Genomic DNA, 15,598 nt, shown 5'->3' with positions numbered 1-15,598 from the left:
CCTTTATCATCTTTCTTCTAATTTCCATCCTTTTCTTCCTCCTCACTCTCACTAGCCATATTCTTTGAATCTTCAATTCGCAGCAAAATCTCATAAAACTCCTGATAAGTATCACAAGGAGTCGTGATCGCCATAGAATGCCACTTCTTTCGAGTACCCAACCTGAAACGATGAAGCATCTCAACCAGATTAGCAGCAACCTTCGGGTGATAGCGAGATAAATCAGTAAACCTCATGTAATACTCATTACCTATCATCTTTCCCTGTTTTAGGTGCGTGAATTCTTGATTCTTGTGATCTATATACTCTGGATGAATGAATCTCTTCTGAAATAACTGCTTAAAAACTTCCCAATTAGCAACTTCCTCTGATGATAACTGATAAGAATCCTGTCTCCACCAGGACGCAGGCTGCTCTCCTAAAAATCAGGTAGTCGTCTCAACCCACTTATAAGGAGGAAGGCTCCCCTGACTCTGCATCACACAGAAAGTCTTCTCAAGATGATTGAGCCACTACTCTACTCCTTCATGACCTTCATTACTCATGAAATGGTTCAACTTCAGATTATACACAGTCTCCAGATGAGTCCTTTGGGGAGGACAAAACGAATACTGAATAGCATTAGCTATAGCTTCCCTTAACTAAGCAATATCAAGGAAACCAGACTCAGCTGAAGGACGTGGCTCTCTACGAGACGGCATAATTCTGACAGAAGACACCAAAATAATTGGAATATTCACAAGATATGCAGGACTGCCAAACCTAGGCTCTGTTACCAAACTAACACATCTTGGCCCAGACGTCACCACATATGGGGCTCAACTCCGCCGCAGCACAATATTGTCCGCTTTTGGCCCTAACCACGCCCTCCAGTTTTGTTTTTGGGAACTCATGCGAGTAGAACTTCCCAGTGGGTCACCCATCCTGGGAATGCTCTGACCCTTTTCTCGCTTAACTTCGGAGTTCCTACGGAACCCGAAGTGAGTGAGCTCCCAAAATGCCTCGTGCTAGGTAAAGATGGGAATATACATATAAGGCTTACAGGATCCACTTCCCTTGGCAATGTGGGATGTTACAATTTTGATGCATTGTAAGTTGCGTTTTAAATTAAGTGATTGGGTGGAACAATTGTCATTTAATATGCTTTGGTGGCTTAGGGAGTTGTATTTGCATTGATAAAGATGTTTTGGCACACTAGTATATTAGGGAGGAAGTTTGATATGTTAAAGAAGACAATTTGGAATTATAATTTGAGTAAACTGTCGATTTACCGCCTAAACTTTCACTTCATTTTTTATTTTCCCCCTGAACTTTTCTATTGGAAAATTAAGGACTCAAACTAATTTTTTTTAGCCAATTTGCCCCATACCGTTAGTTTTTCATATATTTCATCCATATTTCTGTTAAGTGAGACTATGTGCACAACATGTGAGGGTAGTTAAGTCATTTCACTCTTAAAAATGATTAAAAAAACTGAAAATAAATAAAATAACAAAACTTTCCCTCTATTTTTCCCGCTAATTCCTATCCTCAATTTTATTTTTCCCTCTCATTCCTATGCATGAGAAATGATGTTAGGGTAAAATTGGCTATTCCTAAACAAAACGTCTGAGTCTGTAATCTTAGACTCGTACATATTTTCCGTTGTAATTATTTTAGTCTAAGTTTGTCTCTTGGCTCTCTATCACAAAACTGGCAAGTGTTTCAGAGACATCCACTCAGGTATGTTTGCATGCATGCATCCAACTACATCTATATCACATGGTATTGTATTTGGGATAGGACTTTTACTCATTGTGTGTTTTATCTTTTTAGAATGACTTATCCCATCTATATTAATTATTAAATCATGTTTTCAAAAGACTTATCTGATTGCATCCAACTAAATGGATTGCATGGTTGTCATTGTTTTAAAAAGAAAAAGTTGTTGCCGTGTGTATCTAGGATTTGTGGTTTTAAAAGGATTGTCAATTTAGCTAAAACCGATGATTAGTTATGAAATTTTATCAGTTCAAATTGGTTCCCGTGCATTGAGGATTTATAAGGAAGCTTTGAAATTGTTTTAAGGGAGCCGCATATGCATGTTTTTTCTGTGAAGATAGATTGGCAGCAGCTTTGTGCTTTTAAAGAAAATAACATTATTTTCAGTGCATTAATCTCAAATTAATTTTTCAGTGGCTGCCATCTTGTGGTTTCAATAGCATGTGTTTTTAAAGAGAAAATATTATTTTCATGCTGATTTTCATTTGGTTTTTTATTGAATGTCAATTATGAAAATGTGCCTTGTGATTTTCATAATTGATTGATTTTTCAACCAAACACTTCATCATATAAACATTCTGCATGATCGCGTTAGTATCCTGCAAAGTTCGAGGCGACAGTGATTGACGGCTGCGTTAGTGTCGTGCCACTTCAACTCGAAGGCTGAAGAGAGATCTAGTAGCAAAGCGCGGAGACAAAACTGCCTACTAGTATGCGTGTCTAGTTGATGAGTTTTGTAAGTCTTTCTGTACTTATTTCTCTTAGTGTTTGTCCTGGCTTGGGAGCCCGAGGATTTTCCCAGTGGTGGGTTTTGCCTCGTTAAATCCTACATCATGTGTGCACTTTTTATTTATTGTTTTAATTGCATATGAGTATGATAGTTTGATATGTGATGTGAATGTGGATTTAATTTGAGAACTGAAAATTAAATTGAAAATTGAATTGAATTTTTAAATTGGAACCTATTCACCCCCTCTAGGTTAAACTAGTACCCATCCTAGAACTTTCAAATGACATATGGTGTTATTGTCTTCATAAGTAGTTATGTTAGTCTTATTCTTGAAGCATGTACTACCATTTTTATTTTCTCTAACAAATTAATAATTTGACCAATGTTCATGGTGTTATTGTCTCAAAAGCAGTGCATTAATATAAGAAACATGTTCATAATACTCATAAAAAAATGCTCAAGATAATTACATATTTTTCATAATGTCATAATAATCCCAATACAATTCCACAAAATGATCCTTAAGAAGTTGGTCTCCACGTGTCATGTGTATTTTGAGCAGAATGTTTAGGTACAAGATTCCAACCAAACGAGGAAGGCCATGGAAAGTGTAGTTGATCTCCACGTGTCATGTGTGTTTTGAGCAGAATGTTTGTGCTCTTGTTTTGATAACTAAAACCTTATTTTGCTTGTGTTTGGTTAAGTGGAATGCCCATATTTTGTGATCGAGATTCTATGGGTTATATACCTTATGGATGGTAAAATCTCTTATGTTTTCCAACTTCTTAAGGATCATTTTGTGGAATTGTAATGGGATTATTATGACATTATGAAAAGTATGTAATTATCTTGAGCATTTTTTATGAGTATTATGAACATGTTTCTTATATTAATGCACTGCTTTGGACACAATAACACCATGAGCATTTGTCAAATTATTAATTTGTTAGAGAAAATAAAAATGGTAGTATATGCTTCAAGAAAAAGACTAACCTAGCTACTTATGAAGACAATAATACCATATGTCATTTCTTATGCATAGGAATGAAGGGAAAAATTAAATTGAGGATAGGAATTAGTGGGAAAAAATAGAGGGAAAGTTTTGTTTTGTTTTTTCCTTCAGTTTTTTAATCATTTTTAAGAGTGAAATGACTTAACTACAAAGTTTTGTCTTTTTTTTTTCCTTCAGTTTTTTAATCATTTTTAAGAGTAAAATGACTTAACTACCCTCACATGTTGTGCACATGGTCTCACTTAACAGAAATATGGATGGAATATATGAAAAACTAACGATAGGGGGCAAATCGGCTAAAAAAAATTAGTTTGAGTCCTTAATTTTCTAATAGAAAAGTTTAGGGGGGAAATCGAAAGCTAAATAAAAGTTCAAGGGGTAAATCGACAGTTTACTCTTATAATTTAATGGTAATGAAGAATTGAGCATTGCTCTTCTATCATTTTTCTATCAAGCCTCGTGTGTTTTTTGACATATCTCCTCTATCTCTTTGTCGTTCTGTATTACTTGTTACAATAACAGAACTTGACACTTCACTTCAAACGGGCAACGATCAATAACAATCGACTCGTGTCACCGTTAATCATCCATTATTGAAAGTTATTCATCTTTCATAAATCCAAAAGTTAGTAGTGGGTTGTCGGAATGAGATTGAAGGGGAAATGTATATAAATTTTTATTTTAACAAATGATATTGTTTACACTAAGAGAATGTAGTGAGTTTAGTCTTATAATGGGCTAGCAATAATGTGATTCAAATTCGCCTTGGCGAGAATCAAATATAAAACTGTAGACATTGAAATTTTGGTGGCATAAATGTTAGCCATTGCATTAAGATTACATTTGTAAACATTGAAATTTTGATGAAATAAATGTTGACCATTGTATTAAAATTACAACCTTCATTCACTTCACCTACATCATACACTAAGTTCACCTACAACATCCACCAAGTTTCACCTACAACATCCACCAAAATTCACCTACAACATCCACCAAAACAAATGGATGGTGGTGATTCGTTCCCAAAGCCTATAAATAGGCTCCTCCATCAAAGAATCAATGAACCAATTCACAAATACATTTCTCTACTCCCAAATTGGAAGAGAATCCCCCAAATCTTTGAAGCTTTGAAACTCTAAAGCTCTCAAGGTTCCCGAAGAATCAAGAAAGCTCTCTTCGTTCTTTGTTCTTCGTTCATCGTTCTTCCAAGATCAAGCCCCGACGGCCCTTGGATCAACCATCCACCAATTCAAGATCAAGCCCCAAAGGCCCTTGAAGAACTTCCACCAATTCAAGATCAAGCCCCAACGGCCCTTGAAGAAAGCACCATCGTTCATCATCCGTTCATCCAAGATCAAGCCCCGACGGCCCTTGGATCAACAAACATCAACAAATCCACACATCCAACCGTTCTTCAAGATCAAGCCCAAAAGCCCTTGAAGATCCGTTCATCACCGTTATTCAAGATCAAACCTTAACGGCCCTTGAAGAAACACTCATCCTCAAGATCAAGCCCCAACGGCTCCTTGAAGATCCACTCAAATCCACCTTCAAAGATCAAGCCCACGGCCCCTTGAAGAAACTTCCAACAATTCATCCAAGATCAAGCCTCGACGGCCCTTGGATCAACGAAACATCCACAAATCAACACCTTACGGAGATCGAATCAGAGGATCAAATTTGAGAGAGATTGTAACCCAAAATCATCAAACACCAAATATTTGCTTGTGCACGTTGTTCTTGTCTCTTTCATTTCAGGAATTTTTCGTGTTCACAAAAACATTTCACTTACAAATAAAGAAAAATACCACATAAATGAAATAACATGCTCAACTAGCAAAAGAGCATAACAGGGACAAATGTTGAACTTTACGAGGGATGCTCTATTGTCACGTGACAAGCATTTATTAAACAAGTGATTCGCTTGTCAACACATAACAAACATCAATTGAATGTATGCCACCTAAAATTCCATATTGATTGCAAGAGAAAATCTCTCCTACTTTGCATAATTTAATCCCCCTTAGATCCCTCAAAGGTTGTAGCCAGTTCGAAGAAAGGAAAAAAAAAGTGTGATATCCACGCATCATTTTAATTTTCGGATCGGATGAATTGAAAATTTTCAAATGACCGAAATTAACAAGAGATGTGTGAAAAGTAAAAATGAATGTGTGGATAGCACACCCAAAAAGGTTGCATGGGTACCCAAACAACTACCACACTTCGTCATCGGCGGGGAGGTTTGCCGTGCACTGGAAGCCTATTATAGGAAGTCAACTCTAAGGTTTATTTAATACAAGGTAGTCTAATATTAGACGTCCTGATTGAAGGCCTACACTCCATGTTTCTGTTGTTCCTTATGTGATTAAAGGCTGGTTTGGTATTGCTGTGCTTTGAAAAAAAACTGCTGTGAGAATAAGCGGCTGTGCTATGAGAATAAGCGGCTGTGAAATAAATCAATAGAGTGTTTGGTAAACTTTTTTGTAAAAGTGCTTTTGGAAAAAAAAAAAACAATTTGATAGTAGGTATTTTCATTAAATGAGCACTGTAGCTCCATGTGCTTTGAAAAAAAGCCAGTTTTCCAAAGCTGCAATCCTTTGATTTCAGCTTATTCTCACAGCAGCTTCCAAAATAAGCCATTTTTTTTTTCAGTTTACCAAACACCTAAAACTCTCACAGCTTTTTTTCAAGGGTGCTTTTTTTTTAAGCATCCCACTCCCAAACCACCCCTAAATATATTGACAGCTCTAGCTTCCGTGAATAAGTAAATAATGGAATTGTGGCAGGCTGTTCAATCTTAAAACGAAAACAACGCAGGAAGTCGTGGATATAATCAGGAAGTCGTGGGTTTTGCTTAAGCTTTCGAGTTCGTTTATATCAAGACATTTGATATGGTTTCATTTATTTTGTGAAATTAGATATTTTTCTGTAAAGATTTTTTTTTTCAGAGTCCAGTAAATTGATTGCTCTTTTGGCTGTAAATTTGACAATAGTAAATTTTGGACTTTCATTTCAATGATTACCCAGTATTAATTGGTTATTGATTAGCATTTGTTTTCTGGAATTTGGACTCTGATCGGTTCAAAGGTTTTGGGAAAGAAGTTCTTTTTAATCAAGCCAATTGGGTCCTCCTAGCAATACAATGTCGAAAAATTTAAATACGAGTCCGATAGTTTTGGCAAGATGCAAATGGGTTGTGATTGGGAAGGTAACACCATCCTAATATTTTTTCGAAGCAATTTACTTATTTGTATTTTTCAGCTTTATGTGTCCAAGAGTTTTCAAATGTTAGTGAGGACCTTGAAAAAGTTAATCAATAGTGTTGTAGTAGCACAAAATGTAAACATCACTTTGAGTGATTAATATAAACTTTGTACTTTTTCATTTTGAATGTTGAAGTTGGAAATTGCTTTGGTTAGGATACTATTACTAATGATCAGAAAATAACTTTGACTAAATTTCTTCTTTGTTGTTATAATATGCTGCTTGTAACATCTTACATCGTCCGGGGGAGTGGATTCTGTAAGCCTTATATGTATATTTCCATCTCTATCTAGCCCGAGGCTTTTTAGGAGCTCAATGGCTTCGGGTTCCATCAGAACTCCGAAGTTAAGCGAGTTCGTGCTAGAGCAATCCCATGATGGGTGACCCACTGAGAAGTTCTCGTGTGAGTTCCCAGAAACAAAACCGTGAGGGCATGATCGGGCCCAAAGCTGACAATATCGTGCTACGGCTGAATTCATGTAAGCCTTATATATATATTCTCATCTCTACCTAGCACGAGGTTTTTTGGGATGGAACCCGAAGTTAAGCGAGTTCACGCGAAAGTAATCCCATTATGGATGATCCATTAGGAAGTTCTCATGTGAGTTCCCCGAAACAAAACCGTGAGGGCGTGGTCGGGGCCCAAAACGGACAATATCGTGCTACGGCGGAGTCAAGTCCGGAATGTGGTGAGGGCTCGGGCCGGGATGTGACACTGCTTCTGTGGTGGGTTTTGAAATTTCAGTTGTGGATGTGAAATTCACTTCTCAAGATAGTTGCGATAATGCCTATTTTTCTCTCAAAGCTTTTTCAACCGAGTTGCCAGAATCAGTGATTGAAGCTCTCCATAACAAGTCGAACATCGTCCTGGTACACTACTCTCACTCTTTCCTGCTTTTAATTTTGTTTGTTTATGAACAGTGTGCTTTTAATTTGCAATTTGTTGTTGAATTTTATTTTGATAATTTGTAAAATTTTGTTTTACTTTTTGTTCGACAGCTTTTAGGGTTATTGCCCACAAATTCTCTTTAGGCCAAACAATAAAGTTAGAAGAGCTACATATTTGCTTTCGATTGGTACCCCTCTATTGAGTGCAAACGTGCTCCTAATATACTTGAATTGATTTTAAGTTTGTATCTTTTCTAGGATAGTTTGTGATTTTGTGAGCGTTACTTAGATAAAATGTGCGTTGTCTAAATTGCTACATTTAAGAATGTAATTGTATTGCTACAACAATTTCAATTAATTTTTCTGTGGATATTATTCATGTAGGTTGTTGATTATAATTTGAAAACCCGTAGCAAAGTACAGGCATTCCTGCTAGTTAATACGAAAACAACGCAGGAAAGTCCTCAGTACACGTGACATTGCATTTCAGCCGTGGATTATAATTTAATCCCCCTTGTACAAGAAACCCCTATAAATTTCATTTCTTGCCATAGGCAGATACGACAGTATTCAACGTAGTGAGAGAATAATCCATTAGATCCCTCAAAACCTTGTAGCCAATCAGAAGAAAAGGTAAAAAAGGGTTGCATGGGTACCAGGGATGGATTTCTTCCGGTGATAGATTTCTCCAAAGAGGACTGCTTGAAGCCAGGGACAGGTTTTTGGCTCTCCGTCCGCAGGGAGGTTTGCCGTGCACTGGAAGAGCTCGGCGGTTTCATGGCGACAATGCCCGACAAAGTTTCTGCTGAGCTCCACCAAACCATCTTTGGTGCACTGAAGGACTTGTTTGAGTTCCCTGCCGAACTCAAATCCAAAAACCGATACGAAGAGAATCGCTTTTGTGGCCATTTCATATATAATTCTGTCCATGAGAGCTTGGGGATTCAGAATCCCACACACTCGGAAGAAACTCAGAAATTCACACATCTTTTCTGGCCTAACCAAAATGATCAATTCCGGTATGTATTGTACGATTTTTTTCGTTTCATGAATTACAATTCTTGTTACTCTTAATCATTTTCTTAATTAATACTTATTTACTAACAATTATTTATTTTTTTGGCCAGTGATATGTAGACTCATATGTAAAGGTGATGATGGAACTTGATCATGTTGTAACAAGAATGGTATTCGAAAACTACGGTATGGAGAAGTACCACGACGAACACATTCGATCTACTTCTCACTTTATCCAGTTTGCTAAATACAAAGAACCCAGAAAAGCTGGAAGCGATGTGGGTATAGTGAGTCACACTGACAAGAACTTCAACACAATTCTTCATCAAAATCATGTCAACGGTCTGGAGATAAACACTGACGATGACGAGTGGATAATGTTCGATCCACATCTACCTTCATCCTTCCTTTTCATAGCTAGTGATGTGTTTAAGGTATGTACGTGACAACTTTTGAATTGACGAACACAATTAATATTGCAACATGCATTACTTAGAGGAAGTTTCCATGGTCTAATTAATATTTTCTTTGGTTAATATAGGTATGGAGTAACGGCAGAATACGAGCTTGTAGACACAGAGTCAACGTAAGAGAAAATGATGAGGCAAGATACTCGGTTGGGTTTTTCTCTCTAAAGATAGGGGTAACAACCGTGCCCAAGGAGCTTGTGGACGAAGAACACCCCTTACGTTACAAGTCACTAGACCAAGTGGAGTATATCGAAGCACAAAGGAAAAATGGAATTGAGTGCACACCGGAGGCATTCTGCGGAGTTTGATTATTTTTAGTTTACTTTTTGTAATATTACTTCCCTTTTAAACTGAAATGTATTTATGTTTTTTCCCTTGTCTTGGGATATGCTGATTTCTCATTACTTGATTTCTCAATGTTTTTGAGCATCAAAATCGTTATTGTTGCCATATGTGTGTTGGACCAAGTCATAAATTGGTTTCAGTTGTAATGGCGTCAGGTGTTGGAAAATATTAGTATTCAGGTGTTGGAAAAAGTCATTCAAGATGTAGTCATTCGGTTGTAGTCGTCTCGACAATCTTGTTTAATAAAATAATATTTATAGTTATATTCTGTTTCTTCTTCCATTTACTTTCAACCATTTGTGATTCATCTAAACTCTCATCCACGAAGAGTTAACTATGTTTCAACTCTATCCTGCAATTCCTTCCATGAACCCCTTCTCATCCATGACTACTGTCGTCAACATAAAACTGGATCGAACCAAGTATCCTTTATAGTTGGCTCAGATTCTCCCAATCCTCAAAAGCCGTGACTTGATGGGCTACGTTGATGGGTCCATTGATACCCCAATCACGTATCCTACATATGAAATGACTGAACGCTGCTTAGGCACATGATACACTGATACCCCAATCACGTATCCTACTCTTGAAGCTCTCCTGCTGACTACGGAGAGAAGAATGACGGAGCAAACTGCGCCTCTTGTGGAGGCTGCTCCTGCTAATGCCTTTGTGACTACTAGAGGTCGTGGTGGACGATCTTGTGGAAGTAGACGTGGTGTGTTTCCGTCCACTCGTGGTGCTGGTGCTGCCAACCAGCGAGGCTTTATTCGTCGCAACAACTTCAACAACTAACGGCTCAATCTGGTTGTAATGGTGACAGGTTCAACACGGCAGGAGAGAGGATTACCTGCCAAATATGTGGAAAACTGGGGCATCCTGCCCTAGACTCTTACCAAAGAATGAATGCAGAGCATATGAGGGAAGGATTCCAGCCAAACGCCTCACCGTCATGGCCACTCACCTATCACTCTCAACAGGTAGAACAATGGACAATGGCTCCTGGACACTGGTGCAAATGCTCATGTCACGGATATTCAGCATTTGGTGAATGCGAAAGAATATAACGGTAACGAGGGTGTTGGTGGTGTAGGTAATGATACTGGTCTTTCAATATCTCAAGTTTAATTTAGACAATAACTGTTATTTGCTTATTTTTCCTCACTTTTTTCTTGTACAGAACCTCAAGACCCAGAAAACACTTTTCCACGGGAGATGTGAGACTGGCTTATACCCATTCCCCGGTGACGGTGGACAGTTCAATTACCCTATTTCACTGTGTAGGCATTCGTGTCTCGGCCCAGAAATGGTGGCCACCAAACCTAGAGTGGCGACCACCAGACCCGACACAGTTGTATCATTTGACAAAATTTTGTCACCAGTTGATGTGTCACTACACATGTCAAAGTGATAGAATGATCGAGGGAAGCAGCTTCTAACTTTTAATTCCCAGAACACTTCTTTTGATCTTGTCAACTAGATCCAAGGGGATTGTTAACAAGCCTAATCAAACCATGTTCCTAACGGGCCCGTAGTATCGAACCACCACTGAACTTGAAGCAGCAAGCGACATACGACAAACAGAAAAAAAAACATCTAGAGAACACTGGCTGAATCCAGGCACACTCGCGCATCCAAATGGAATTGACTTCTGGTATAACAGAATTCGAATGCATTTTCATGACAAAAGAAAGCTTAAACTGTTCGATTGGATCAGTGAATTTACATACACCGTTCTATAAGTTACAAGGTACACACTAGTCACTAGTCAGACTTACAATTGAAGACCTAAGCCAAGGCAACGACTTCACCACGCAAACCTGTAATGATTGAAACAAAAATTATGAAGGTAATACACATCATGATAATGGAGAGACTTACAACGACTAAAGTACACATACAAGTTTCATACTTACATTGTTCATAAATCTCTTCCATTAACAGTAGCATTGAGTCGGTATCTTCTGCCATCATTGAAACTCTTTCTGCTTCCTTCATTGCTTGAGTAGCCAGAAAGCATTTGTTATCAGCATCCACGAGTTTGTAGGCAGCATTATCAGCTGCATCCTTCACTGTTTCGGTAGAGATCATTGGCACATAATTCTGCAACTTCCACAGCCTCACTTCCTTTTGATCTGGAGTAGATATAGGTGTTTCTGCTACCAAAGTTACATCCTTTTTGATCTTGTAACCATTTTGTGCCTACATTTGAAGGGAACACTTTAGAATGTTTCAAGTATCAACGAGTGTGGTATAATTAGGAACAAGATTTGACATGACAGAAGTACACAACAAAGCATCAAAGAGAAATGTTCGAAAGATATAAGAAGTACAAGATCTAATAATACCGTGCAAGTGCCACCTAGATAGTTAGAATATGAATATGAGTATTAGCTATTACTCAACATTTGAGAAATACAACCAGGTTGTGTTCAAGCCTTCTGAGTTCTGACAGGCTACATGCAATAAACGACATAAAAAAATTATTAATGAAAAACTTGTAAAATGTCATCATGCTAAATATACCTTGTCCAGTTTTCCTTGCATAGCAAGCTGTCTTAACCTTGTACCCAAAACCCTTCTGAAATTTGCTGGTACAGGCACCTCATGCCTTTGCTGCAGTAGGTGTATCAAGATTCAAGACAGTCACCATCTTTCTTGTACGAATATGAAATTTAAAAAAAGGCAGCTAGAGATTAATTGCAAACTCAAAAGTATGAGTGAGAGGCGAGGATTCAGCAATTGTGCCTTGCTGCTCAGATAAATAAATATACTTAAATAGTTTAATACCCACAATAATTGATAATGTTAGTGAGAAACACTTCAAAATGAAACCATAGAAAACAAACCCCTCACTCATGCTGCTAACAGTCGGGTGTAATAATAGTTGGGTCCAAGGGTTTTTCTCCTTCAGAAAGTCAACTGGTAATCCGATGGAAGGTTAATGAAACTAACATATAATATATTAATATGTTCTCAACCTTCCGTGGCTCGTCTTTGGTTTGTGCAACAAAATTTTAACTTTGAATGTCTGAATATATGTAGTGAAAGGATTTATGCTATGCAAGATTTTTTTTCATAATTCTGCAGCAGGTTTCCCAACTAAGCTACGGACATTCAACAACCTAATACATATATTTCATAATAAATCGAACTAATCAGATATTTTTAATAATACATAACAAAAGACCTCCATCTGACCTCAATATAGTTAAGAATGGCACCTATAGTAGATCCATCCTTATCTTTCATCGTTAAAAGGGCCTCAAAAATCATTGCATCATACCTGTCGAAAATTGTTTAAAAATAAGAAAAAATAAATGAACAGATCAAGTACCCTGCAGATGACTTAAACAAAAAGCTCTACAAAGTTTATCCATAATGTAGAAGAAAGACATTAATAACTGTGGATACCAACTGTGAAAACAGTATAAATTAGTGAATGGTTGAACGAGTGAAAGCCTAAACGGACAAATTTTGAATCGTTGTAAATAGTACAGAGAAATTACACTAGCTAGAACAAACTAAACTTTAATGTCTATCACAATGGAGGCAGCATCTGTTCTATACAAATGTACTGCACCCGCAGTAAATACCTCACTATCTACTGTAGTGCTTTACTATGTCCTCCTACCATACTGTATCAGATCACACAAAAGGTCAACAATGGGTCTAGTTTGAGAAATTTTGGTACGTTTGGCATTTTTCAAAGATCTCTATGTCCCTGGAACTGTGTTTCAACCGCTCTCTAGGAAAAACAACGTATTTCAATTCTTAATTCCAGTTGTCTGAAAAGAGGAAAAACTGAAAGAGCTCTTCATAGCATGTCGGGATTCAGGAGTTTTTTCTCTCCATCTTTGAATCCTATATCCTAAACATCGGTTGACATGACATACCATACATTTGCAAACACCCCTTCTACTTCAATTCAAACGGCCCCAACATCATGTTCATTTCAACCGGAATTTTGTTCTAAAGAAGCGATATCAAAAAGAAATATGAAGCACACCATCTAAAGGCCTGACAACATCAGGATCACAAAAGCACACACCTTGGAGCATTTTTCCCATCAGATGCTGTACTCAAAGCATCGTTTGTGACAGCAACGAGAGATGCATTGGGTCGAACTGAAGCAGCAGAAGCAGGGCTCTGAACAATGTCATGCTGGGTACCCACAACCTTTCTAATCTTTGTAGCCCTTGGTCTTTCCTTAGAACCATGTCCACAAGAATTAACACCCAAGTTCCTCCACTTATCCTGATTCGCAAGCGAAAATCGAGACAAGGAAATAACGTTGCAAAAGAAAGGACCAAAATCATCAATTCATTTACTGAAGCAGCCAAGACACCCATAGCAAATGCAGATTAGACAAAACCAAAACTAGGGTTTCTTCATATACAATTATATGTGTGTGTGTGTGTCATTGTATATATGTGTGTATATATATACATATATACAAAAAATACATGCATGCATATTTGTCTGTATCAATTGCTGATTATTTTTGGTCAATTTCAAGCAAAAATTGGGAGACCTAGGGTTTTCTAAGCAGGAAATTGCATATTTCTCAGAAACTCAATGAATAATATATCTGCCTAACAGTTCAACCACCATCAACTCAGCTTTTTTTTTCTTTTTTTTTTTGAAAAAAAAAATGGCACTTTACTTTTGACAGTTTCATTTTTTCAACTTCAAAATTTAGCTAAAAAAATAAGAAAACTGAGGAAAGAGTGAACTTTTCTTTTTAGTAAGATGAACAGGTGGCAATAGATGTAAATAGGAGGGAACCTTGAGGTCGATATTGGAGCGGTGAATTAGGAAAGGGGCGCATTCGGGATCTTTGATGATGTTCTTCCACTTGCCTGGTCCGTGCTTCGCTACTCCGGCGAGTAGGGCTTCTTCCTCCGCCGCCGTCCACTTTTGCTTTTGGTTTCCCATTCTACCCCTCTCCCTCTCTCTCTCCCCCCGAAGCTTTCTCTCTCTTAGTCTCCTTCTCTCTTGACTTCTCAGCCTAAAACTCTGTGTGTGTGTCTGTCTCTATCTTAAAATATTTTGGCTTTCGAGGGAAGGACGACATCTGTGCCTCTCTCCCGCTTTCCGCTGCCCTTTCGTTGGTTTGGATAAAAAAAGCCCATCTTACGATATCCATGTCTCACGTCGGCCCCAGACACTTATCATGTTCCGCGGCCCAAAAGGTCCAACGACTGGTAAAATAAAATGAATGCCAAGTCAACACACCAACGGATTTTTTGACGGAGTTGGAAGGACAACATTGATGACTAAAGCAAGAGATTAGGTACGAAAGTGATGAGTTTGAAATATAAAGGACAAACTGATGAGTTGACAAAACATCAAGGATCTTGAGTGATAAATATTCTATAAAAGGTTTGAAATTTTTATGGATCATACATGTTTCATCACGTGCCAAATGTTGTTTCAAGAAATCTTCTAAAAGTACTTTTTAACGAGGAACTTTAATGTCATCATATTTTTAATGAAAACAATTATAATACAAGCGTTTCTATTTGTAGAAGTGTTGTTTATAAAAGCAATTTTAAACGAAACCTATTTATATTAGTAACTAAAACGAGTGGCGGCAATTTAAATTATATGTACTAAAGTCAAACTTTGCTCAAATTATAGAGATTAAAATTGAAAGTGAGATTACTCCTCACATGTATCATGTATGGAAGATCACCAATGCTTTGAATTGTTTGCTTGGATAATGTATTGCCTGTTAGGATTAACTTAAATGTATGGTTCTAATTTCTACTTGGAATATGTCTATTTTTTAGAAGATTACTAATATAAATGAGAACATTTTTATCTTATCTTCTTTATATATAAAGCCAACAATCCCTTTTGGGGTCACAAGCTTCATCAAAAAAATTTGAACAAAAATGCCCCCAAAACGAAAAATTTCAAAAGCAACCCAAAATCATGCACCAAATAATGCTGGGATATTTTCGTCATTTTAACAATGTTTTTTTTAATAATTAATTCTATTTGTACAATTTTTTTTTAATTAGTACCTCACAATAGGCTAGCAATAATGTGATTCAATTAGTTGTTCATTAAATATTATTTTCTGTATTTTTAAACACGTTCAAA

General features: G+C 37.2%; 1 protein-coding gene and 1 pseudogene across 1 annotated transcript; one reads left to right on the top strand and one right to left on the bottom strand.

Annotated features, from left to right (window-relative positions):
• Positions 1-8,242: 8,242 nt before the first annotated feature.
• Positions 8,243-9,758, top strand: LOC126581917 (probable inactive 2-oxoglutarate-dependent dioxygenase AOP2; annotated as a pseudogene).
• A 1,404-nt stretch (positions 9,759-11,162) lies between these two features.
• On the bottom strand, positions 11,163-14,527 carry LOC126581912 (telomere repeat-binding factor 4). The gene is made up of 6 exons (XM_050245856.1): positions 14,276-14,527; positions 13,539-13,744; positions 12,689-12,773; positions 12,014-12,103; positions 11,404-11,689; positions 11,163-11,307 (listed from the first exon to the last, which is right to left on the bottom strand). Exons 1-6 carry the CDS (start codon positions 14,423-14,425, stop codon positions 11,276-11,278), a joined length of 849 nt encoding a protein of 282 aa, XP_050101813.1. The 5' UTR covers positions 14,426-14,527; the 3' UTR covers positions 11,163-11,275.
• Positions 14,528-15,598: the final 1,071 nt, after the last annotated feature.

Source organism: Malus sylvestris, chromosome 9, assembly GCF_916048215.2.
Source record: "Malus sylvestris chromosome 9, drMalSylv7.2, whole genome shotgun sequence".
In the NCBI taxonomy this organism is placed as follows: Eukaryota; Viridiplantae; Streptophyta; class Magnoliopsida; order Rosales; family Rosaceae; genus Malus; species Malus sylvestris.
This window is presented reverse-complemented; position numbering and strand designations above follow the sequence as displayed.